The sequence below is a fragment of the Equus caballus genome, chromosome 3, assembly GCF_041296265.1.
Source record: "Equus caballus isolate H_3958 breed thoroughbred chromosome 3, TB-T2T, whole genome shotgun sequence".
NCBI classification, from domain to species: Eukaryota; Metazoa; Chordata; class Mammalia; order Perissodactyla; family Equidae; genus Equus; species Equus caballus.
Window position 1 is genome coordinate 123330558 of NC_091686.1, and position 24680 is coordinate 123355237.

A 24680-nucleotide genomic window follows, 5' to 3' on the forward strand; every position below is an offset into this window, starting at 1 on the left:
TCATGCTATTGACAGCAGCACTCAATTTAAAACTTATGAATTGTTTATTTCTGGGATTTTTCTATTCACTGTTTTTGGACTGCGGTTGACCAAGGTTAACTGAAATTGCAAATGCAAACCCATAAATAAGGGGCTGCTATAGATTGTTATAAGAAAACCACGGTGGTTATAAAAAACCATCGGAAAAATTATCTGGATCACCAAGAAGGCCAGCCAGAGAAAAACAGAGAAAGTGGATTCGTCCAAGGGTTTCCACTTCTGACTTCCTCAGTCAGCAGGTGACTTTATAGGAAATGGTGAATGTGGGAGGTTTTGGGGTTTTTTCCTATGTTTTTGTTATCTAAAGTCATTCTCCCCTGACTTATGTTTCTGATTGACAGGCAGTTATATAATCTTTGCCAGATGTTTCCTGAATCTGCAAGTGACTCCATAAAATTTGTCCTCCGAGATGCCATGCACGAGATGGAAGGAATGATTGAGACGAAAGGCCGGGCTGCATTTCCAGGGTTAGATGTGGTAAGAAGCGGGGGCTTGGTGTAGTCCAGGCATTCGCCTACAGCCCCCAGAAGGGCCGATGATCGAGTATAGTGCACACGACTTGGAGAGGTGGGAGGGCGTGGCCGTGCCCTAGAGCTAGAGAGTGATCTGGACGGAACAGACCTGGAAGGATTGTTTATCCAGTAACAGTTAACTAAAACGTGTTTCATAAAAGAAGAAATTCTGGTTTGATTCCGTATGAATGGGGCTGTGTTTAGTCTTAATGGCAAAGATTTCAAGGCAAGCAGAAGGAGTGTCTTTTCCTGAGGACCCAGGCCTTAGGAAGGTGGGGCTGGTCTCTCTCAGTCTCAATGTCTGATCATTCGCTGGGACGTTTGAACCGCTCTGCGGTGTCTAAGTTTCATGACAGTCGTGTGCTGTATTGTCAACTTGAGTAACTTTGAAGAAATACTTGCTCAGTCTATTCCATTTTCTAGTCTTTGTGTTGAAATGAATTGACAATGACTAACAGAAACTTAAAAATACGAGATTTATGTTTATGGTTTTAATAGACTCCCGAAAATAGGATCTGAGCCAGTATCCATGAACCATCGCTGTGATGTTAGTTCTGTTGTGAGCCTCAACCCAATGCCCTGCTCAGACCTGTCCCTGTTTAACCAGTGACTGGTGAGCTCCTAGAGCCGTGGGCCGAGGAGACTCCGTCTCTGCCTCCCGGGAGCCTGTTGCTGCTGTGGAGTGTTAGTGGGGAAGCTGTGTGGCCGGGGGCACAGCCAGGCTGCCCGGGCCTCAATCCCAGTTCCTTCGTCTGAGCTGTGTTCTGGCCTTTTTCCCCTTCTGCAAGTGGGGATGATGGTTACCATAATGCCTGCAGGCCCGACGTGAGAGTTCATGAGTTAATACACATAATGTGGTCCTGTCGCTGCCTGGATGCAGCTGTCCATAAACGGTGGCTGTCACCACCACCACTATCCCTTAGCTCAAACTGATGGTCTGTTGCTGGCGAAGTGAGGTGTGGGGTGGGGTGCCTGGGAGCCAGTGGGCCCTTGTTTCACCTCTGCTCTCGGCTCTTGTCTTCCTTGGAGTCCCAAACTGGGGGGGTCGACAGCTCTTGTGGAAGACCCTCCCGATAGTTCTGTGGTTAATACAGGGGCCCCTTCTGAGAGCAGAAAGGAGGAAATGGGGTCCCCTGGGCTGTGCCTGACATCTGAACTCACATGGATCAAAGTGATCTGGTTCTGGGCGCCTTGGAGGACTTGGTGCCTCAGGGCGAGACAGGACGTTCCGCAGGTCCTCCAGAGCCACGGTGCGGGGACGCCTTCCTCCTCTGGTCTGTCATCCAGGCTTTTCGGTGCCTCGTGTCAGGGTGGCCTGTGGGTAGTCCCCTAAAAGTGCAGTGGCCTTCCATATCCACAGTTGCGCATGCGCTGGTGCACCCCCGTCAAGGAGCAGAAGGCCTGTTATCGTTGCATCTGTACCGAACGTGTACATACAGACTTTTCTTCCTTATCATTATTCCCTAAACAATACAGTATAACAACTATTCTCTTAGCATTTGCATTGTATTAGGTATTACAAATAATCTAGAGATGATTTAAAGTGCATGGGAGGATGTGTGTAGGCTATGTGTAAATACTACCCCATTTTCTAGAAGGAACTTGAACCTCGAGGATTTTGGTATCTACGGGAGGTCCTGAACCAGTCCCCCGCAGATACTGTGGGACAACAGTAACAGCTGGCCATTAGTCATCCAGACAAAACAGCCACATTTATGTTTTTAGACGTCATCATGGGAGGATGTAGTCGAGGCAGCTTCGTGTCTCGGAGACAGCAGGCTCCCTGCTTCCTCAGGGATATGGCAGGCTGGGCAGTGCGCAGGCACCCATCTCCAAGGCTGGCCCAGGACCACCAGGTGGCCGTGACATTACACCCCCGCCCCCACCCACCCAGTTTGACATGTTATCAGTCTCATTGTACCTGCCTTACTGCCTGATAGGAAATTAGACCCACACAGTTTCCAAGAAATAATGCCTTCAAGATTGGCCGTTGCTCAGAACCAGGGCCTATTGAGAAGCCAGAACAGAATTCTGGAGCTTTGTGGTCCGTTTGTCACATGAAGAGCAGATGGGGGCGTGAAACTCCACTGAGGAGGAAGAGCGGGGTTTGGAGAAGGGCTCCCCCCACCCCCCAGCGGCTCAGATCCTTCCAGAGACAGCTCAGCCACCCTCCTCCCCTCCTCTCAATTGGTGCTTTCCGACTCCTGTTAAAATTGCAGCATCTCGGCTCTGGCACACTCTCCTCCTGCCTTTGTTTTCCCAAGGCCACTGTCACCATCCACTGTCATATTTGCCGTTGCAGGCAAGAGAAGGGTTTCCCTCCTGCCACAGGAAAGGCTGTTCCAGAGACTTCTCTCCATCGCTAACAAGAGGGGCCCCTCCTCACAGCTGAACCAAAATGAGCTCCTGGCTTTCGAAACCAGCTCCAGCCGGGAAAAGGGCTCCTCTCACAGGCTGCTGCTAAGGTGTCCCTCGAATGCCAGCTGACAGACAGCACCGGAAGCTTCTGTCTTATCATTAGCTGTTGTGAAAACTTCAACTCTTTGTTTTGCTAAGGCAGTTTGTGAGATGTTTCGAGGTAAATAAGTATTTTCGAAAAGCTGTGGGTAGAAAGGAAAGGGACGTGTTTAGAATATTCACAGAGGCAGTGCAGGAGACTTCAGCTGACCCTCGCCACGGCCCTGCAAGGTGTCTGTGCGGTGAACTCGCCACACGGTGAGGAGGTTGGCTCGAGGAGCCCACCCGGGATGGCTGAGCCGGCAGGAAGCAGCATTAGAAGCTGATGACCAAGTGGGCGCTTGGCCGCTCTGCTGTACTGCGGGCGAGTTTCTGACAATTTTCTTTGGTCCAGAAAGTTGCTGCCTCTGTGCCCATCCCAGGTGATGGAGCCTTGGTTCCAGCTTCTAGTGTAGAAAAATGCATTATGTCTTATTGGACGGGAAGATAAATTTTCTAACCTAAGGTGCTAGAAGTTACCTCCAGCCAAGACGAGAATGGGATTCTTCTGGTGACAGCTGCTGTGGCCACTCTGAGAGCAGCTCTGCCTCATCTCCATCATGTCAGGACATGACGTAGAGACAGGCACGGGAGATGGGGAAACTCGGAATGCTTGCCATTCTTCCCAGCATGCTTCATAAAGTTGAAAGGGAAAGGAGAGGTTTTCTTTCTGACCTGGTGGTTCAGAGCAGAACGAATGGTGTCAGACCCTGAGAACTGGCTGCTTCCTCCTGAGCCGAGGCAAAGGGCAGTGAGCACCCAGTTGGCAAATGACCTCTGCCCCAGCCTTGTGAGCGTGAAGCTCCAGGACGGCTGGCTCGGGACAGGGTCGAAAACCCTCCTAGGCTCACAGGGCAGTGCAGGCTCATCCTGCTTCTGCTTCCCTGTCCACCAGAGAAACGTGCCTTCCAGAAGAGCCTGGCCATGTGTGGTGTGTGCGAGGGAACGGGTGTGCTCGAGTGAACAGGGAGGTGGTGAGGGGAGGTGCTGCCTGGCCACAAGGTGACAGAGGGACCGCATGGCATCTGTAGACCCTTGCCTGCAGTTCACCAGCAGTTTCAAAACCGGTTTTGCTCCTGGGCCCTCCGTAAGAGCAGTATTTTGAACTTCGTTTCACTGCCTTTAACTTGTGCGGTAACACTTTTCTTTCCAGCTCATTTATTTGAAGATTGCTGGGATGTTGTTTCCAACCTCTGACTTCTGGCACCCTGTTGTGACCCCGGCACTGGTGTGCATGAGCCAGCTCCTCACTAAGGTGGGTCCTTGCTTCCACCTGTGTGGGTCAGGCCCACTCCCTCAGAGCCAGCATCTCGGGGCTTTGTTGAGCAGGCGCGTGGCTGAACAAGGGTCCTGGAGACTGACCACTGGGGATCAGGCGTAAGAAAAGCTCATCCAAAGGGGTCTGTGAAGACGAGTCAGGAGCTCTGAGATCGGAAACGGCCCCAGCTCGCAGCTTCAGCAGCCCCAGACGAGCTTCTGGAGGGTGTGACCCCAGAAAACAGCCTTTCAAGTTGGTGGTGAAGGCATCAAATCTGCTATGGGGTTCTGATTCTCTTTGGCTTAAAAAACTTCAAATAGTTCCTCTCTGCTTGATCAGGCCTTTCATGGGGCGCCTTACCACAGTAATTGTGTGAAAAGTGGAGCCTTATGAGCAACAAAGCTCTTGGCTGGATTGAATCTCACTTGATTCGTGCAGGCGAAGCTCCGGGGCACACGGCTCACCTGGGAAGCCAGGTTGTCTGCCCTGCGCAGTGTTCCAGAACGTTGTTGCCGACCAGTAACTGCGCCGTGTTCCTTCGCCAGTGCCCGGTCCGGTGTCTCCAGGACGTCGTGAAGGGTCTGTTTGTGTGCTGCGTGTTCCTGGACTACGTGTCTCTGTCTCAGAGGTTCATACCTGAGCTTATTAATTTTCTTCTTGGGATTCTTTACATAGCAACTCCAAACAAACAAAACCAAGGTGAGTTGATTTGAGGGAGCTTTCTCAAATATATTATACTTCGGGATTTTTTTTAAAGATTTTTAAAAGTAATTCATACTCATTATAGAATGTTTGGAATATGGAAAAGTAGAAAGAAGACAAAACCATCTGAAGTCCTACCACCCAGAGTAGCATCCTTTTTTCCTCTGCAAGGATGGGATCTGTGGACACACATTTTGAAAAAGTCAGGATCCTACTTTATGTGTCCAACTTGGTAGCCAGTAGCCACATGTGGGGAGTCTGAACTGAGACGCACCCCAAATGTACAGTGTACCCCAGACAGCAAAGACCACCAAAAATGTGTGAAATATCTCAGTTCCCTATATTGATTATGTGTCAAAATAACGTTTTTTTATTTCGGGTTAAATAAAGTCATTAAGATTTATCTTTTTCTCTTTACTTTTTTGAATGTGGCCACAAGAACATTTGAACTCCCTCGGGGCTCCCGTTTTATTTCTGGCGCAGCCGTGCTCTGTGTGGTTTCTACAGCGTCCCGAGTTTTGGAAGGAAAGATAGTCAAAAGCAACATTCTGATGAGAAGGAATTTTAGCATCTGTTGATCTTCTAAGTTCTTGTCCTCACCTCAGCTCCCCTCCGTTCCTCCGAGCAGCTCCCCGTGATGCCGGCCGCATCCAGATGCTTCCTCGCACTTGCTTCCCTTTCGGGATTGTCCGGGAGTTGCTTGGCCTTTGTCCCCTCGCGCTCTCGTGTGTATAGGATCGCTTTCCTGGCCTGATCGTAGGTCGCATCTCAAGGGCAAGGCCCAGATCTCCTACTCCGGCCCGTCTGTGGTGCTGGGCGCCGGGAATGCCCGCTGGGGCAGCGTTATTTCCGAATGTGCTTTGGCGTGTCCGGCACTCCCTCCAGATGAGTTTGCTAACTGTCACCTGCCCTTTTACTTTCCCCTCATAACCTCATAATGAAACTTGCCTGCGTGTAGCTCCTGCTCCCTGGCTGCACAGACCCCACGCTGCGTGCCCCTGCGTGCCAGGTGTCGTGGGCCCTGGGGAGGCACGGTCTAGCCCCGGGGGACCCCATCGGAAGATGATTGCAGTTCAGCATGAAGGGCCACAGTGTGCACTGGACACTGGCCTTGGGGAAGGGGTGGGCCTGCTGTTCGCTTGCTCGCCCCTCTCCCTTTGCTTGGCCACTGCCCACTTTGCTGTGCCTGGACCGTACCAGGTCCTCGTGCCCTTCCCCTGCAGGCTGCCCCTCTGCCTCCTTCACTCTTCCGGGTGGTGTCAGGGTTAAGACCTGCACACCTCTCAGGCCTTCGCTGGCGTTCACCTCTGGGACAGGCTTTCTCTGACCTGGTTAATTCTGCAACTGCCCCCACCCACCCAGCACTCCCGTCTGACCCTCTCGCCCTCCTCTGCTTCTCTTTTGTCCATTGTTTCCTTCTGATACTCAGTCTAGTTCTTTTGTGTCTTAGGGTATGGTTGACTGCCTGTCTCCCCACGAGGGCAGGGACGTGGTCTGGTTTTGAACATGGCCAAGCACCCTTGCCAAAGCTGTCACCCTATCTCTGCACATAAAAACCAGTGTATGTTTGTTAAAAGTGAACTTTCTAAAGGCTTTGCCCTGTAGAGCCTGCCCTGTGAGTCCAGTAACACTCAGAGACGTCTCTGTCCCGTCCCACCTGGAATTAGGTTACACTCTGGTGCACCCTTTCAGAGCCTTTGGGAAGAACTCGGAGTTGCTCTTGGTTTCTGATGAAGAGGACATGGCCACATGGCAGAGGAAAAGCCTGTCGCTTCATTGGGCGAGTGGACTGAAAGCCCAGACCAAGACAGAGGCCAACCACACCAGGTATGTGCAGGGCCTGGGGTTCCTGGGAGGGGGCACCTGTGCTTGAGCCGGGCACCACCCAGGACCCGGCCCAGCACCTCGAGGGTGCACCAGTGTTACCTCTGTTTGCAGATGATATGATAGCTGTTAGAGCTAATGAATTCAGCAAAGTAGCAGGATACAAAGTCAACACCCAGAAATCAGTTGCATTTCTGTATACAATGAACAGTCCCAAAAGGAAATTACAAAAACAATTCCAATGACAATACCATGAAAAAGAATTAACTACTTAGGAATTAACCAGGGAAGTGCAAGACTTGTACACTGAAAACTACAAAACATTGCTGAAAGAAATCACAGAAGACAGAAATAAATGGAAACACATCCCATGTTCATGGATTGGAAGATTTAATTGCCTCCAGGGGTTAGATTCAGCATAGGAGTTCTGTAGTCATAAGCATTCAGTCCATAGGAGGAGGAGGAGAATGGGGAGGGCTGGGGCTTTTGTTTTAAGCCCTGCTATTCTCTGTTTTTGTTTTGTTTTGTTGCTGAGAAGGATTCGCCCTGAGTTAACATCTGTTGCGAGTCTTCCTCTCTTTTTTTTTTCTTTCTCCCCAAAGGGGATGATATGTACATAGTTGTATATTCCAGTTGTAGGTCCTTCTAATTCTCCTTTGTGAGCCACCGCTACAGCATGGCTACTGACAGAGGAGTTGTACGATTCTGCGCCTGGGAACTGAACCCAGGCAGCTGAAGCAGGGCGTGAGAAATGTAACCACTAGGCCATCAGGGCTGGCTCTCTGATTTTTTAAATTATGGATTATTTGAATTTTTTTTAATTTTCTAATTGTGTTAAAATGCATAGGAAGTTTACTGTCTTAACCGTTTTTACATGTACAACTCATTGGTATTGTTAACACTCAGGTTGTTGTGCAGCCATCACCACCATCCATCCCCATGACTCTGCATTTTGTAAAATTGAAACTGTGCCCCCATTAAACAACAATTCCCCATCTTCCCTTCCTCCGGCCACAGGTACCCACCATTCTGCTTCCTGTCTCTGGATTTGACTACTCTAGGGACCTCATATAAGTGGAATCATACAGTATTTGTCCTTTTGTGACTGGCTTATCTACTTAGCATAAATGTCCTCAAGGTTCATCCATGCTGTAGCATGTGTTGGAATTTCCTTCCTTCCATTGTGTGTATACATCACGTTTTGGTAATCTGTTCGTCCGTCGGCGGACACTTGGGCTGCTTCCCCACTGTGGCTGTGGAAGGCTGCTGTAAATAAATGTCTCTTCGAGACCCTGCTTTCAGTTCTTTGGGTAGTTGCCCAGAAGTGGAATTGCTGCATCCCATGGCAGTTCTATTTTTAATTTTTTGAGGAGCCTGCACACTGTTTCCCACAGGGGCTATACCGTTTTACATTCCCACCAGCAATGGACAGGGTTCCAGTTTCCCCTCAGCCTCGCCAGCACTTGCTGTTTCCTGTCGTTTGGGTAGCAGTCGTCGTCATGGGTGTGAGGCGATAAATCATTGTGGTTTTGGCTTGCAGTTCCCTAATGACTACTGCTTTTCAGCTCTTTTCATGTGCTTTTTCACCGTTTGTATATCTTCTTTAGAGAAATGTTTATTCAAGTCCTGATGGCCAGGAAAGAAATACAACTTTCCCAGAATGTGTACTATTTTCAGCATATAACTGCTTGATTTTGCAAATAGTAGTTTAGAAACTAAAATGGAGCCTCAGGTTGGTGTTGCATTTCCCTAATGTTTTTCCTATTCAGGAAATGTGATGGTGTTTTCTTTAACGCCTAACACCCTGAACCGACAGCTGCTGCTGACATTGCCGGTGGGCATATATTTAACCTCAATCTACCATGGCCTATGGCGGGTTTTCAGAGTCGTGTGTTGGGGATTTTAATTTTTTTAAGATTGTTGACTTTGTCAGTAACTGAAAGAGAGCGAGCTGCTTCCCTTCCCTTCCTTGCCTCTGCCCTGAAGCTGGATGTTGCCCCCTTGCAGATTGTCCTGCCTGGCCGTGTGTCTGGCTCTGGTGAAGCGCTGTGTGCTCATGTATGGCGTACTGCCGTCCTTCCACGACATCACGAGGCCCCTCAGAGCCCTCCTGACGGAGCACCTGGCAGACTGCAGTCACCCCCGAGAGCTCCAGGTGAGGCTTCCTGGCTACAGGGTCCTCTGCCCTGGCCTGGCCGTTTGCATGAGAGGGGAGCAGCTTAGCGGACATTTTGTCATTGGGGTTGCAGCCCGAGGAAGTAAGGACACCATCTTTACAATGGGAAACAAAATTAGAGCGAGAAAACTAAGCACAGGTAACTGTGCTGCTGGACTGAGCCTGGATCTAGAATTTTGTCCGAGAACTGTTACATTGTTCCATGCTCCTGTCAGCCTTCCTGCTGCCCACCAGGACCTAGACAGTGGCTCCGGGCTCCACATTCCTCCTGGGCCACACAAGTTTTCTGAGGACGGTCCCACTGTCCTGTACAAGGCGACAAGAAGCCGTGAAGGACGCCCTCGGTTTGACATGGAAACTCCCATGTGTGCGTCTAAATGACCGTCTTTAAGGCCGTCCGGTCCGTCAGCAGATCTTTGAGTTCTGCTTGAATTTCACTCTGATTCCTACTTCCCGCGCATGGCCCGCCCCCGTCTTCTCTCACTTGGTCTCCGGTCTCCTGACCCTGAAGTCATTCCACACCAGCCCTGGGATTCTCTTAGAGGGGAAGTCATTCCCCCAGTGGTGTCTAGTCCCATGATGACAGAAGGCAGAGTCAAGGCTGCAGTGCATGAGGCCAGGGCGACCTGGCCCTCCCCCTTAACATGCTCTCACCTCCTCATATGGGGTTGTCACACTTGCCCTTTCCTCTGCCTCTCCTCAGAGCCATGTGGCTTGTCCCCTTGCTTCCTTCAGGAAGCAAGGCCACCTGGGAGAAAGTGGCACCCACTGCTTGGCACTTCCCCTGCCTCTTCTCCATGGCATGACCACTGTCTTATCTCTACCCCACTAGGACATTGGCCCTGTGAGGACAGCCACTCGGCTGTCCTTCCTGGGAGTGTCCCCAGAGCCAGGGCAGACCAGCTGTTGTCCACACTGAGTCACGTCATCTTGTAGAAGGTTGATGAGGCTGAGGCATCAACACCTACCTCTACCTCCATCCACTTACTGTAGACGTGGCTGTGGCTTACCTTTTAAAGGACAGAGTGGCTGTCTGGTCCTGTGGGATTTGGGCTGGCCAAGGGGCAGTGATGGGGTTCACAGACCTGGGGTGAACTGAGCTGGTCATGCCTTGTGTGTAGTCCCCATGGAGACTGGGCGTTTGGCCCTCGGAGTTAAATGTCTGGACAGGGGGTTAGGGGTGGCTGTGCCCATGGTGCAGGAAGCCTGAGTTCCAGGACACACCTGTGCAAGGGGAGAGGCATGGAACCAGCATCAGTGGGCTACCTTCTAGAAAGTTCCTCAGAAGCCCCAGCCAACTCTTGGAAGCCAAGGCCATGATGAAAGTACCTTAACTGTCTGGTTCGATTGTAATGAAAGTAAGGTCAAGTCACAAAGACTGCTCGGTGCCTCATCATGTGGGTTCCCGTTCGCTGCCTCTGCACCTGACTCCCCAGGGTGCAAGGGAAGGCCTCTCCCATGTGTCCGTAGAAGGGGGTCCCTAGTGCCCAGCACAGTTTCCTTGGGAAAGAAGATGCCGTTATGTTTGCTAAATGCTAGAAGCAGTGACTGTCCTTACTTCCAAGATCAGTCTCAGTGGGTCTGTAGCACTGCCAGGCTGGGCAGCGTGAGGAAGGAAGTGACCTGTCCCCTTTCACATCAGCAGGAAGATGGAAGCTCCCACTATAGCTGGGCCACATCTGTGAGCACGGCTTCTTTGCACCCACACCCCTGTATCTTGCAGATGAGGCGAAGGGCCCAACGGGCAGTGACAGCAGGAGGGTCTGAAGGAGGCAAGGTCTCCCTGTGATGAGGCTGCGATGCTTTCTGTCCCCCTTCCTCCCGGAGGCCACAGAGCCTGTTGGAGGAGCTCATGAGGCCACATGGTGGGCAGGCCCATCACAGTGTCAGCTGTTTTCTTGTTTCAGGAGCTGTGTCAAAGCATATTGACAGAAATGGAAAACCAGAAGCATCACTGTCAGCCGCTGATCTGTGAGAAGAGCAAGCCAGTGCCTCTGAAACTGTTCACCCCCCGGCTGGTCAAAGTGTGAGTCCAGCAGGCTCCCCTGCCCTCCCCCAGCTCCAGCAAGCGCCCAGGGAGATCAGGGCTGTGGGCTCAGCCCCAAGTTGATGAGGGGGAGGCCAGCCTTGACTCGAGGCCTCGGGGAGAAGCCCCACCCAGAGCAGACGGCTCTGGCTGAGAGACGGGGCAGACTAGACTCACCTCCTCGACGCTGGCTTTCCTCTTGTAGCCTCGAGTTTGGAAGAAAACAGGGAAGCAGTAAGGAGGAACAGGAAAGGAAGAGACTGATCCACAAACACAAGCGTGAATTTAAAGGGGCCGTCCGGGAGATCCGCAAGGACAACCAGTTCCTGGCTCGGATGCAGCTCTCAGAGATCATGGAACGGTGAGCGAACCCGTGGTGTGCCGTGGTGGGGGGCCCACAGCTTCACGCTGCGTTCCCAGCTGGTGGCCCTGGGCCCCTCTTGGGCAGTGCTGGGGGAGGGCGCTGGTCCCTCCCCTGCCCAGATGCCTGGCGCTCACAGGCTCAGCTGGGGCTGAGGGCTGGGCCAGGCAGGTTCGTTCCCCTGCTTTTCCTCCATCTGCATTCGACATCGCAGTTGGAGGCCTAAGGGGGTTCTGAACTGCTGTTGGGTCAGATACGAAAAAGGCAAGATGTCCTCCAAAGACTAATCCAAAAATGGGCTTTTTTTTTTGAAGGGATGCGGAAAGAAAGCGAAAAGTGAAGCAGCTTTTTAACAGCCTGGCTACCCAGGAGGGTGAATGGAAGGCTCTGAAGAGGAAAAAGTTCAAAAAATAAATAGTTTTATCCGTTAGGCAAGGAGATGCTGTCTGTGGAAGTGGTCAAGGGTGCCGTTGTGGCAGAGTGATGTGGTGTTTGCTCTCCTTCAGTTTCTGTTAAAACACCTCTCCTGATGAAATGCGCTTTTGTACTTGGGAGCGGCCTCCTGAGAGCATCTGCTAATAACTAGAAGCGTTTCCTCCAGTCCAGACAAAGCTCAGTCAATCACAAGATTTGGGACTTAGGAAATCCTGGCCAGTGCTGTTTTTGGTCAACCAAGGACATTTCCCTGCGTGTATAGAATTCGGAGTGTTAAATGACGTTATGTAAATTACAGTTTCAATTATAAATGAAACAAGGTTGCAGACAGCTCAGAAATGAGAGAAGAAAGAACTTGCCCATAATCCCAGCACCCTGACAGCCGCACGGGGCACTGTCCTCATTCGGTCTTGGCTTGCTGCTTTAGGGTGCTGGCCTTGGTTCTGGAGGGCGGGCTGCTGGGGAAGCTGGGAGGAGGTTGGGCCCTGTCTGCACTGGCCCAGGGGGCAGTCTTCGAAGTTTTGAGCCAGAGTAAGTTGGAAGATGCAGAGGCCATGGTTAAGGTCCCAAGCTTGTAAGTTAAACAACAAAGTGCTGGCTTTTCATCCTCTCTGCACTAACCAGAAGGCTTCTTAAGGATGGAGGAGCAAGGGTAGTGTGTGGTTTGCTGAACCCCAGAGAGGCTGTGGGCTGCAGGTAGTGAAGGAGCCCTCCTGCCCGCCTTTGTGGCTCCCATTGAACTGCACAGCCTGGCACAGGGCTACTTCCTTGCACAGAGCCATCCCTGAAGCTGCCGCTGCCTCCCTGAGGGAGTGCTGAGGTGGGAAGGTCCCCCGTCCCTTCCCCCACCTCAGTCTTGCAGGATGAGGCACTGGGGTCTTCACTCCCCAGGTGACTATAGGACACAGTGCCAAGGTCTTGCCCTTCAGAGCCAGCAGGCTGGGGTGGCACGAGGCCAGTGTCACACAGCATGTGGTCACACTGAACAGCCCTGCAAGGTCGTGGAACATGTGTTAAGAAGCCTGTCCCTGAGGTCACACAGCCACAGCAGTGACCATGGCGAGACCAGGGATTAGCCAGACTGGATGTGGGGGAGGTAAGGAAGAGAGTGACAAGTATCCCACTTCTGGCTCCCCCAGCAGGGCAGTGGGAAGAGTAGGTTGGTGGGGTTTTAGGAGTTTCAACATGTTGGAGCTCAGAATGCAGACAGGGCCAGAGCGCCCCCTGGTGGCGAGCTGAGCTCAAGCCAACATTGCCAAGAGCAGTCTTGGGTTTGCGGAATGAAAGGGTGGACGGAAGCAGCTGCGCTGAACCAGATTCTTGCCGGGTGCATGGCTCCACAAATCCAGAAGGCCTGGCAGTTGTCACATTCACCAACCAGGTTGGCTTCACCTTGTCACTGTGTAGGCCGGGCCTATGGTTAATGTCAGACAGCGTCAAGATTTCATCCCCATGTAAATGCTCTCTGTCACGCAGTTGCTACATTAATTCACCAAGCCCCTGACTCTGGACACTCGCCCAGCTGTTCCAGGAAAGTGGGACGAAGTCAGGTGCCGAGGTTGAAATGTGCCAGCAACAAGCTCATAAAGCCCCAGTTTTATGGACCATGTGTCGTCTGAACATACCCCTCTCTGCCCACCCTGGGCCTCTCCCCAGCCCCACTCCAGACATAATTCTTGGAAAGGTCAGTATGGATGTAGATGGCTCATTGCAGCCCTGCCTCCTGCTCCTTACAAAGGGAAGAATAGAGAATGGGTTGTGGAAGAAGGTGGTTATGAAACCCAGCTCTGGCCACCTGGTCAGATGCAGGAAAAAGGACCATTGTGAGTATTTCCATATGAGTACAATTGCATATGTATCATCCAACTCCATTTCTTCCCGCCTCCCCTCCACTACCATGTAATGTAAGAAGAGGTAACGTCCGTAACTTACATCTCAAGTGTGTAAGTTACAGACCACTAAAGGGGGAACTGGCTCAGCTGGCAGAGTGAACATCACCCAAACAAGGATAAAGGGACATTGTGTCCTTTTTGGGAAAGAGCTACGGGTCTTCTTTTGGGTTGTAGGTAGAATAATTGCTTATGTTAGGCATGAGTGTGACTGCTTTTATCTTTATTTGGAAATTTAGTATAGATTAAAGAGGGGTGTAAGTGCCAGATTGACAAGGGCTGGACGGTGGTGCTTCATCATGTCAACTTGGAAGCTGAACTTCATTTCCAAGAATTCCCTTACCCATTTGTTTCCAGTTAGGGTGGGCCACAGAGTCGCTTGAATGTTTAGAAGATGGAAGGAAGTGGGAGTGAAGGGCAAGGGTGCACGTCAGGTGTTGGCGTCCAGAGTTCCTCCAGCAGCCCTGGAGGCTCTTTCTCCAGCCTGCAACAGCTGCGAGTGGCCCCCCACCAAGAGCACCGGCTCCTCCTCCAGGTGATTCCGGGCCACGAGGACAGGGGAGAGGCAGACGTGCTGCCAGCTCAATCCTGTGGCTTTCAGTGGTTTCTGCTCCCCTGATTTCACATCCCTCCTTCCTCCTCACTCGGCTGCCCAGAAATTTCAGGCTCAGCCCCAGACGCAGAAGAAACAGTCCAACTGAGGTACAAGCGTATGAGCTCAAACCCGTGGGACCCATGCACAGCGGTCGTGCTGCCAGCCCTACGCCTGGGGCTGCTGGTATATTTGTGGGTGATAGGCTGTGTCGGAGACACCCAAGTTGGCAGGACCGGAGTGCGGAAGGAGGGTCCGGTCGGGGCTGGACTCCACCATACGGTGGGGTTGGGGGTGGAGGACCCAAAGCTCCGGGGTCCTTAGAGTCATCCCCGCTGGGTACAGGTTGGCGGGCAAATGAGACTGGCCTGTAAGGCACGTTCGGCTCTGAATCCACCCCCGCCAGGACCAGGGCTCAGCAACTGCGGGACGGATGGCAGCAGACCCCCCACCCCCCGCGTGTGGGCCCTGTGCAAGGGGACCTGGGCCCCAAGACCCGCCAGGACGCTGCTGCTGGACCCCGGCCCGGGCCAGGCCTGGAGCCTCGCGGCCTGGGGGTCGGGGCCCGCAGCCCCTCTGGATCCGCTCAAACTCGGCAGGGGCGCCGCCGCCCCGCATAGCGTCACGCCGACGCCGCAGCAGCCAGGGTCCCAGGGGCAGCGCGCGCGGACGGTGGGAGATACGGCGGCGCGACCGACCTCGCCCAACTGCCGGCCCAAGACCAAGCTGGCCGGAAAAGGAAGCGCCGGCGGTCCGCCCACTTCCGGGGCGGGGCGAGGGCGAGGCCGGGCGTGACCGACGCACCCGCCAGGCTCTGAACCCGGCAGCCCGCGTGGCTGTGTCTTCTGTGTCCGTCCGTCCTTCCGTCCGTCTGTCCGTCCCGAGCGCGCGGCCGCGGCAGGTGCAGGGCGGGGCTCGCGGTCCCGGGCGGGGGTGCTCCCGCATCCAGGGTGCGCGTTGCGTTCCCGCCCCGGAGGCGAGCCGGGCACGGGCGGGGGTCCTGTTCTCCAGCGCGCAGGGACTCCTGCACCCGCCCGGAGCCGCCCAGGTACCGCCCTCCACTTGGGCTTCAGTTTCCCCGTCCGCTCCGTACGAGGACGTGGGCAACTGCGTGGGGTGGGCCGGGGTGGTGTCCAAGGCTGCGATGCTCCCACCCCGACCCCTTGGGACGGTTGGCTTCGGTGGCTGTGGTTTCTTTGCGCAACCCCCGCAGCCTGAGTTTCCTGCTGCCCGGAGTCGGGGGAAGGGCGCACAGAAGGACCCCCTGGGTTGGGTAATGGGCACCCCTCAGCAAGGCGGGGCAGGCACTCCCTTTAGGGTGCTCGCTGGCTGTTAGTGGGTTGGGGCATGGCGGGAACTGGGGAACTCGGTTTCCCCCGTGGTTGGGTAGGCGCCTGAGGCTCGGGTACCCAGAGGTGCCCTCTTGCAGACCTGCCACCCCTCGGCCAGGCAAGATCAGAGCGGCCCCATCATGGGCTGGGGATCTGGCGGCAGCTGCACCCCGCGCCCACCCATCCGCCAGCAGCCAGCGTCGGAGCCCCGCGTGGTCACTGTGATCTTCCTCGGCCTCCTGCTGGACCTCCTGGCCTTCACTCTGTTGCTGCCCCTGCTGCCTGGGCTGCTGGAGAGCCACAGCCGTGCCCACGTGAGCCCTCCCCCATGTCCTGATGACCCCTCACCCCTGCGATGGCTGTCCACTGCTCCAGTCCTGTCAGGGACTCCCCCAGCCTTTGTCATGCTTCCTTGTTCCCCAGGACCCCCTCTATGGCTCATGGCAGCGAGGGGTGGACTGGTTTGCTGCAGCCATCGGGATGCCAGCAGAGAAGAGGTACAACAGTGTCCTGTTCGGAGGTATGGCCCTGAGCCCCACACTGGGGGCCCACTAGGGTCCTATCTTCCTGGACCCTTCCCTCTTCACTCCCTGGGCTCCTGCCAATCCCAGGTCCTTGTCCATGCCTTTTTGCTCCCAGGCAGTCTGCCCACTCTCCCAGTGGAGTGTCCACTCTCCATGAGGTCCATCTCAGTGTGATCAGACCCTGGGAACTAAGGGGTAGTGACCATGACCTCTGTGTCTTTCAGGTCTGATTGGCTCAGTCTTCTCCTTCCTGCAGTTCGTCTCAGCGCCACTTGCAGGGGCAGTGTCTGACTGCCTGGGGAGGCGCCCAGTGATGCTGCTGTCCCTGGTAGGGGTGCCCATGGTGTAGGAGCATACAGCCTCCTCCCACCCACCCGGCAGCCCTCTGGGGAGAAAAGGGGCGGCTGTGGGCCCTTCATGGTGCCTCACGGGCCCTCGTTGCCTCCTGGGGGTGGTGCATGAAGGGGCAGTGACTCCTGTGGCTAAGCCAGGCTGCTCCAGAGCTGCTCCTGCCACTTATGGGGACACTGGGAAGATGAGTGGTCCTTGAATGCTCCAGAACAGGGCAGGGTCCCGGGGGTGTTGCCTGGGTTTGCTGGCCACCCCCTGGGCCCCTTCTGGCCTCAAGTGACCATGCCTGCCCCTTGGCCCCTGCCCTGAGGCAGGCTGGTCTGGCCGCCTCGTATGCTGTGTGGGCTGCCTCCAAGAGCTTCGCGGCCTTCCTGGCCTCCAGAGTTATTGGAGGCATCAGCAAGGGGAATGTCAGCCTCTCCACGGCCATCGTCGCTGACCTGGGCTCACCTCCTGCCCACAACCGAGGCATGGTGAGTGTACACACTGGGGAATGAGAGGTCAGGGGCTCTTGGGCCTGGGTCTCCCTGCCTAGCTCAGGCGGCTTTCTCCCCAGGCAGTCATCGGGGTGGCCTTCTCACTGGGCTTCACACTGGGCCCCATGCTTGGCGCCTCCCTGCCCCTGGAGATGGCACCTTGGCTTGCCCTGCTCTTCGCAGTCTCTGACCTGCTGTTCATCTTCTGCTTCCTGCCAGAGACGCTGCCCCCAGAGAAGCGGGTAAGGTGGGACCCAGAAAGAAATTACTGACAGGTCCAGAACTTGGGGGCTATGTTCCATGGGTCTGTAGGGATGCTTGTTGTGTATACGAGTCCCAGATGCCAGGGGAGGCCAGGCTGTCTTCTGCTGGTGTCCAGAGGCTCTTGGGACCACAGTACCTCCTGGGACCCCTGCGGTCCCTAGACTCCCCCCCACCGCCTCTAAAGCCTTGCAGGTGGACTAGAGGCCAAGTTGGCTGGGGCCCTGCAAGGTTCAGGGGCTGAGCAGGTTCAGTCATGCCTGTCCCCAGGCTGCCAGGCCTGGGGATGCCCCCATCCTCCTGGCAGGCTTTGCCAGTTCTGCCCCCACCCTAGGCATCCTCCATCACCCTGGGATTCCAAGCTGCTGCCGACCTGCTCAACCCCCTGGCCCTGCTCCACTTCTCGGCTGTGGCCCATGGCCAGGACCCACCCACTGCAGACAGTAAGGAGCCGCCCTCCTCATGAGGGTGGGTCTGTTGCTCCCTTGGGCTGCCTGGGGTTCCCCCAGCTGCTGTCGGGGCTGTGGACCCCTTACAGCCCCTTCCCTGCTGCTCCCCAGGGCTTGGCAGTCTGCGCCGCTTGGGCCTGGTCTACTTCCTCTACCTCTTCCTGTTCTCGGGCCTGGAGTACACATTGAGCTTCCTCGCACACCAGCGCTTCCAGTTCAGCAGGTGGGAGTGTGGGGCCCTTGGAAGGACCCTGCCTGGGGACACCCTGCCATCTCCCCATGCTGACCCCCCTGCTTCTGGGCTGACTCTCGTGCTGGCCCATGTCCCAAGGCCCAGCCAAGGAACCTGGGGCAGCCGGTGGCTCACCCGGAGGATGGGTGACAAACAGGCTGTCACCCGGGCTGCCTGGCTCGGCATGTCACAACAGGGGTGGTCAGCCAGCCTGCAGGGCTGGGACGCTAACAGCTCCCCCCTCCTAGCCTGCAGCAGGGGAAGATGTTTTTCTTCATCGGTCTCACCATGGCCACCATCCAGGGCGCCTACGCCCGGCGGATCAGCCCTGGCAGGGAAATTGCAGCTGTGAAGCGGGTACAGGACTTCCCCGGGGGTAGGGGGACAGGTGGTGTCCTGAGCTCTGCAGGAATGGGTCCTGAAGTCTGCCATGCTACTCCTAGGCCATCCTGCTGCTCGTGCCCGCCTTCCTCCTCATCGGCTGGGGGCACACGCTGCCTGTGCTGGGCTTGGGGCTGCTGCTCTACTCCTTCGGTGAGTGGGCCCGGCCAGGCTAGAGGCGGGGCAACGGGGGGCTGGGGACCGGGAATCCTTCTAGGTCACAACCCCACTGGCCTCTCCTCTGGGCTGACGGGCACCTCCCTGATGTCTCCTACCAGCCGCTGCTGTCGTGGTGCCCTGCCTGTCCTCCGTGGTCGCTGGCTATGGTGAGAGGCTGTTCTCTCGACTGAGGCCACCCTGGGTGGGAGGAGGCTGGTGGGCACCTGATGGCCTCTCCCTCTCTCCCCTACAGGCTCACCCAGGCAGAAGGGCACAGTCATGGGCACACTGCGGAGCCTGGGTGCCCTGGCTAGGGCGGCAGGGCCCATGGTGGCTGCCTCAGGTGAGGGCCGTGGGACAGCACTCAGGGCATGCTGTGTGCCCTGGAGAGGCCAGGCCAGGCCCGGGGGCTGCCAGCCCATGCTGGAGGCCACACAGCCCCTCCTGGCCTCCCTCAGCTGCCTGTGTCTGCTCCTGCCTGCTTGGTTCCAGCCACTTAACCCCACAGCTCAGTCCTGCTGTCCTGGGGCCAAGAGGCGGGCAAGGGCAGGGTGGACACGCAGTGGGCCTCTGTCCCCACTCATGCTGTCTCTCCACAGTGTACTGGCTGGCCGGGGCCAGGGTCTGCTACACCGTGTGCTCAGGGCTCTTCCTGCTCCCCTTCCTCCTCCTGCGGAACCTGAGGCCTCCAGCACAGACAGTGAAGGCCGAGTAGCTGAACTGGCCCTGCCCCAGCCTGGGGGAGCTGAGGCAGGAAGTGGGAGGCCTAGGGCCAGGACCACTCCCCACTGCCCCCTTGACCCCTCCCTTTCCCCTGGGGCCCAGCCCAGGAAGGCCCAGGGCCTACAGCCCCAGGGGACCCAAGACACTCCTCTCCCACTCCCTGGTGTGGACCTGGGCAGCCCTGTGGAGCAAGGTCAGTGACTCCAAAACCTTCCAAGCTTTCTGCCTGCTTTTTACGCAGCGACACAGGAGATCAGTCAAGCCTCTGAATGACAGAATATAGCAGCTATTTTATACCAAGTGCCTTTCTCCAGTACACAGCTCTGCCTCATCACTCACCACCCTGGGAGACCCCTAGGCACCAGAAGCAGCAGCTTGAGCTGAATGGCTTCTAGAGCTCCATTGACAAGAAGAGTACAAGGCTCCCCACAAACCTCAGTGTCCCTTCTGCACGATGGTGAGGGTGGGAAGCCAGATGCAGGACCCTCCAAGCCTGAGGTGTGCCCTGCACCCCGGCACACTGCGGGGGAGGGGCCCCTCTGCTGGGCCCTCCCTATCACAAAGCCCGCCTCTACCTGTCTGCTCAGCTGCAGCGAGGCTGAGACTTTGGGGTCTGCTCAGACTGGGGACACAGGAGTGTCAGGACAGCTTTCTGGTGCTCTGTGGGCCCTGCCCAGCAGGCCCGTGGCCACCACCTTCTGTCCCAGTGGAGAAGCAAGCTGGCACTGAAGCAGGCAGCTCTCCCCAGTCCAAAGCGACAGTGTTTAATCAAGAAATAAACACTTGGGGATCTTTTTTTGGAACATGAGATGAACTTCTGGAAGTCCTATTTTAAAGGAACAAAGAAAAAAATAAAATGTAAAACTGCTTCCCAGATTTAGATAAGGTAACTGCTTAAAGAATTTTATTTGTGAGTAAAACATGTTACAGTGAAGAAAGGACGTAGGACCTGTCCTCCCAAGCCTGTGTCGTATATGCCACTAAACTTCATGTTGTAATACAAAGAGTTAAAATAAACTACAAAAGTGAAATTAAAGTCACTGCGTATGTTGGGTAAAAGGAAGCGATCAAAGGGGGAGTCCACGTTAACCGAAGAAGAGGGTGACGCTGGAAAACGGGGACATCGCCTTGGCAACAAAACAAGACAAGAAAAGCAGCTTGCTCGCCAGGAAGCTCAAAGCAGTGGGCATTGGCATGCAGCCAGCCTCAGGTCCTGCTTGGGTGTCGCATTTGGGGGACCCGAGCACAGGTCTGGCACTGGGTCCATCAAGGGCACCCTCCTCCCCAGGGGGGCCTGTCTTGGGAGCAAACAGACTTGCCTACACCTAGTTAGGCTGACACTGGGCAGCTCCTGAAATGGGTCACCCTCGAGGAGTCCACCTGGCCATCCACTAGTTCCCACTAAGCAGCTTCACGCTATTTTCCAGGGATCTGAGTTAAGTGAGAATTCACAATAGTGTCAAACAAGGACAGCAAGTTACGGCCCCAAAAAGTGACTGGTGGGAGATGTCAGGTGGGGACCACCAGGGCCGACTTCTACTTTGAGCTACCTTTTATCGAAACTAGGGTATCTTTCTGGCTGAGTTAAAGAGTAGGTTAAATCCCTTCTCAGTTCCAAAAGCCCCAAAATAGGTGAGCAGCGCTCTGCAGCAGGCCCCAGACGGAAAACTAAAGCAGAAAGTGAAGTGGCCCGTTCATGTTGCCAGTCAAAAATGTGGAGTGAATTGCAAGCCTGCTGAAATAAAATTCTAGAAAGGACTCTTCCCCCTCCTGATGTACCTTCCCTATGACAGGAATCTAGAGACTCCAGTAAGAAACTGTGAGCCCCTCAATCTGTTTTTGGCCACGGGGTGAGCTTTTAGACCATGCATAGGTTGCGTTGGGTATAAACAGGCCCATTGGCTATTGGGGTTTCCGGCTCAGCCAAAACCCACCTCTCAGAGGCTGCCATGATGCCCTGGGCTGTTGGCAGGCACACGAGTGTTTTCACAGGACTGAGGCTTTGTGTGTATGAACAAAGAGATCACTGAGTAGATAATGCCGGCAGGAAGCTACAAGTCTGCTTCAGTCACCTGAGACCTTGGGGTGAAGGGAAGCCTAGCAGAGACAGAGTATGGGTTACTTCACAACAGGAAGGAGAGCAAGAGAGGTCAAGGCCAGAGCCAGCAGGGCCTCAGACCGTCCAGCCAGGACCATGACTTAACACCCCAGGGGAGAGCATGCCACCAAGGAGGAGACTGAGATGAGCCAAGGTGCTGGTCCCGGCAGAGCAGGATGCAGAGGTGGACACGGAGAGCAAGTCTCCCCCAGAATCTGAAGCTGAGGGCCCGAAAGTGGGCCGGGCAGGAGGGCCACTGTGTGCACACACGAGGTTAGCACCAGTCTACGTGGGGATTTGGTCACGCCGTGAGGGGAGCTCGAGCGATGTGGAGGGATGGGCTTTTTGCATTCCATTACACAAGAAGACAGAACACAAGACACAATCAGGGACAGTCTGGTGGCGTCAGTTTGTGCAGGACAGGCCTTCAGGAGTCGCTCCTCTTCTTGCTCTTCTTCAGGAAGGAGGGGGTGCGGAATTTCTTCTTCTTTTTGGATGGGGACTTGCCTGGAGACCCATCGCTGCCAGGGTCCACAGCAGCCCCCTCTTCGGCAGCCGGGGAGGCAGCCTCTTCAGCCACCTGGACTGGGGCTGGCTCGGGGCCGGCCACTGTGGGGGACCTGGTAGGGCTTGGAGGCCCATGGGCTTCACAAAGCCCCTCCTCCTCCTCCTCCAATGCTGGGAAGCCAAGCGCTTCTGAAGGCTCATCAGGGGACAGGTCGGGGAGAGTCGGCTTGAAGGTGGCGGCATCACTGTCATCTCCGGGAGTGGGCTCCTGTGGCAGGTCTGGTGGGCGGGGCAGGAGAGACAGGGTTAAAGGGCAACTGCCCAGACCTCAAAGAGGGACCTCGAAATAGGCAGTGCCATTCACAGACACTGCCACTATATTCGACTCTAGGGATTTTTAACCAAGAATAAGAAAACTGAAGGTATACTCTACTTCAAGGCTGGATGCAGCTCACAGTACAAAACGAAGACTCAATCTCAGGGCAGTGTTTAGCTCCTTCTCATGGATGGACATCCATCCATGACAAAACCAGACTCAGTCCCGGGGCCTTGGACCCCAATCACAGAGAGAGTGACCAAAGCAAGCTGAGAACATGTTCAGCAGTATGATGTTCTGTGTTAACACTTGAAAAGAAGTTTGCTCTAGAACCCTAAGGGCACATATTAGTAGTCTTGACATTAAGCCTAAATTTGGGTCCACAACACCTGGTCTCCCCCAAGGAGAAAACCATTGAAAACCATGGCAGCCAATGCAAAACCATGCATTAATTCACATGAGCACCCATGTGCACATCAACATCAAACAAAATACAGCCATTTTAGGCTGGAGAAGTAATCAAAAGAAAAGAGATGAAGTGTCAGGTAAGGGGTTGGGGCAAAAATTAAGCCCTCCTAACAATTTGAACATCGAAACCCAAAAGAGCAAAATGTAACTTGTTTGAGAGAAACAGCCTGAAGACGGGTTTCCAGTGAAGGTTCCCATCACAAGATTTCTACACTGACCTGGGGGAAGCCAGTTTTGTAGATTTCTAAAAACAGCCTGTAAAGTTATACGCAATTGGCAGGTTAGGCAACACCAAACTGTTTAGTACTTAAAAATCAAACCAAACATCAGGACGGTGACACGGAGCGAGTGAGCATGGGAGAGGAGCTGACGCAGGAGCTCTGGGCCCCGAACACAGCACCTGGGCTCTGGTCCACTGGAGCTGCCCCATCCATGCCCCGGGAGTCAGCCTCCACCGCAGGCTAATTAAATTCCCTTTTTAATTGGGGCAGGAGGGAGTTAGGATTCACTCTGCAAAGCATGCAGACATTGCCTGTGGGTGCTCAGGGGAGCTTTTACCATTTGACCAAATGTCACTTTAAAAAATAGCACCAAATGTCGCTCTTCTGCCCCCTCTCAAATTAAGCTTAAGCACCCAGCTTAAGCAAAGGTCCAAACACATGCGACTCCATGCAGCAGGTGGCATAATCCCACCGTCTGAACCTAATCTAGATTTATGTCTGATCCGACAGGGCAAAACCTTCCCGCCAAGCAATCATGGGTCTCCAAGGCTGAATGGGACAACATGATCCTTCTGGAACTTCTGAGACCCAGAGTGCTCCGAGCAGCGCTGCCTCGGTCCGTGGGAGCCCTGAGGGCAGGCTGCCCACCATGCAGCTCTCAGGTGACTGAGCCCCTTCCAAGAAGGACACTGCCCAGAATGGAGGGACTGGGTACACAGAGGCAGGGTGGGGGAGGGGGCTCTGTTTTATTTTGAATAAACAGAAAACAAAACTTAATAAGCAACAAAGAAGCAGGAGAATGAGGCAAAGCACAGGGAATTCTGGTTAACCAGCAGAGGGCCAGATGGCGGCAGTACTTACTATGGTAACAGGTACTCTTTAGCGCATCCAGCTCCTGTTTGTAACGCAGCCACGAGAAGAGAAAAGCACAGGTAGAGAGTCTATGCATTCAGTCACAGCCATTGGGTTACAGAAGGAGAATGGCCAAGCCATTCTTGTGGACACAGAATGAGGTGGAACCCGACAGGACAGGCACAAGAAGCACAACGTACGAGACCAAGGGACAGATACGTGGGCCACACAACATGCGGTGGGTGGTCTGAGAGGCCACCAGAGACCAGCACTCTCCATGGACTGATTAATATAGCAAGTCAAATGAAGTTCTGTAGCCCAGATACAATGGAAGACACTTCCAGAGGGGTAACCCGAGTACAGTAAGGTTTAAGAAATGTGCAAGCAGTGGGCAAAACTGACATCATACATGAAGGTGAGCTCCAATCCCCCAAGTTTGTCCTACCACCTCTTGGTGACATCTCACTAACTAATCTGTTTTGCCTCAAGTTACCCAGGACAGAACCAAAACAGGAGTGGAGGAGGCTGGGCGAGCTCAGAACCACATGACGTACTGATGTCCATGCAAATGCACACTTCTTTATTAGTGTCAACTCAACTATTGCCACACTCAGTTGCTTTTCCTCAACTGGACAAAAACACAAAGTTTGCCTTCCTCCTGGTGGATGCCAGTCCACATAAGGCCAAGCATGCCCCACACCCGTGGCAGCCACACCCGCCTCCACCCCAGAACTCACCTTCCTCAAGCTTGATGGGTGTGCTGGGGGGAGTGTGGGGGCCGGAAGGGTGCTCTGGAGGACTCTTTTCTTTCTCTTCTCTAGTCTCATCCAGATTCTCTGCAGATGTACAAAAAGTGAGAAGAGAGCTTTAGACCCCATGAGGCTTCACCCTCCTCAAGGGCTGATGGGCCCTCCTGCTCTGCCCATCTGGCTGCCTCAGGGAAGACGGCTAGGGCTTCTTAGGGTGCATCCAAGAGACCAGGGCAGGCTCACAGTGACAGGTATCTTCATCCTTTTTCTCC

The 24680-nt window shown here is 54.5% G+C and overlaps 3 protein-coding genes across 23 annotated transcripts in view; 2 read left to right on the top strand and 1 right to left on the bottom strand.

Moving 5' to 3' along the window:
• The window catches only part of NOP14 (NOP14 nucleolar protein), a 27620-nt gene extending 15791 nt beyond the window's left edge, over positions 1 to 11829 (top strand). For both annotated transcript variants that reach the window (XM_001489809.5, XM_005608934.4), the window contains 8 exons: positions 381 to 516; positions 4201 to 4302; positions 4851 to 5004; positions 6675 to 6834; positions 8839 to 8986; positions 10915 to 11033; positions 11239 to 11394; positions 11709 to 11829. In XM_001489809.5, coding sequence (XP_001489859.2) covers positions 381 to 516; positions 4201 to 4302; positions 4851 to 5004; positions 6675 to 6834; positions 8839 to 8986; positions 10915 to 11033; positions 11239 to 11394; positions 11709 to 11808 — 1075 coding nt within the window. In that variant the 3' untranslated portion in view covers positions 11809 to 11829. The remainder of the gene's footprint in view (positions 1 to 380; positions 517 to 4200; positions 4303 to 4850; positions 5005 to 6674; positions 6835 to 8838; positions 8987 to 10914; positions 11034 to 11238; positions 11395 to 11708) is intronic.
• A 149-nt stretch (positions 11830 to 11978) lies between these two features.
• Positions 11979 to 20233, top strand: MFSD10 (major facilitator superfamily domain containing 10). Of its 2 annotated transcripts, none has more exons than XM_023638476.2 (13): positions 11979 to 15358; positions 15740 to 15955; positions 16065 to 16161; positions 16390 to 16493; positions 16831 to 16989; positions 17073 to 17234; positions 17588 to 17696; positions 17814 to 17925; positions 18183 to 18291; positions 18378 to 18468; positions 18594 to 18641; positions 18728 to 18817; positions 19074 to 20233. In XM_023638476.2, exons 1-13 carry the CDS (start codon positions 14744 to 14746, stop codon positions 19187 to 19189), a joined length of 2028 nt encoding a protein of 675 aa, XP_023494244.2. In that variant the 5' UTR covers positions 11979 to 14743; the 3' UTR covers positions 19190 to 20233. The 2 variants fall into 2 exon arrangements, with proteins under 2 accessions (XP_023494244.2, XP_023494245.1); XM_023638477.2 differs by having other exon boundaries at positions 14275 to 15358; positions 15760 to 15955.
• Positions 20080 to 24680, bottom strand: part of ADD1 (adducin 1) — an 85317-nt gene continuing 80716 nt past the window's right edge. For 10 of the 19 annotated variants that reach the window (XM_070264026.1, XM_070264024.1, XM_070264022.1 and 7 more), the window contains 2 exons: positions 24397 to 24495; positions 20080 to 22081 (listed from right to left, as the gene is read on the bottom strand). In XM_070264026.1, coding sequence (XP_070120127.1) covers positions 21723 to 22081; positions 24397 to 24495 — 458 coding nt within the window. In that variant the 3' untranslated portion in view covers positions 20080 to 21722. Of the gene's footprint in view, positions 22082 to 23667; positions 23703 to 24396; positions 24496 to 24680 lie in introns of those variants that run through there. The other 9 variants (XM_070264032.1, XM_070264031.1, XM_070264033.1 and 6 more) reach the window with 2 other exon arrangements.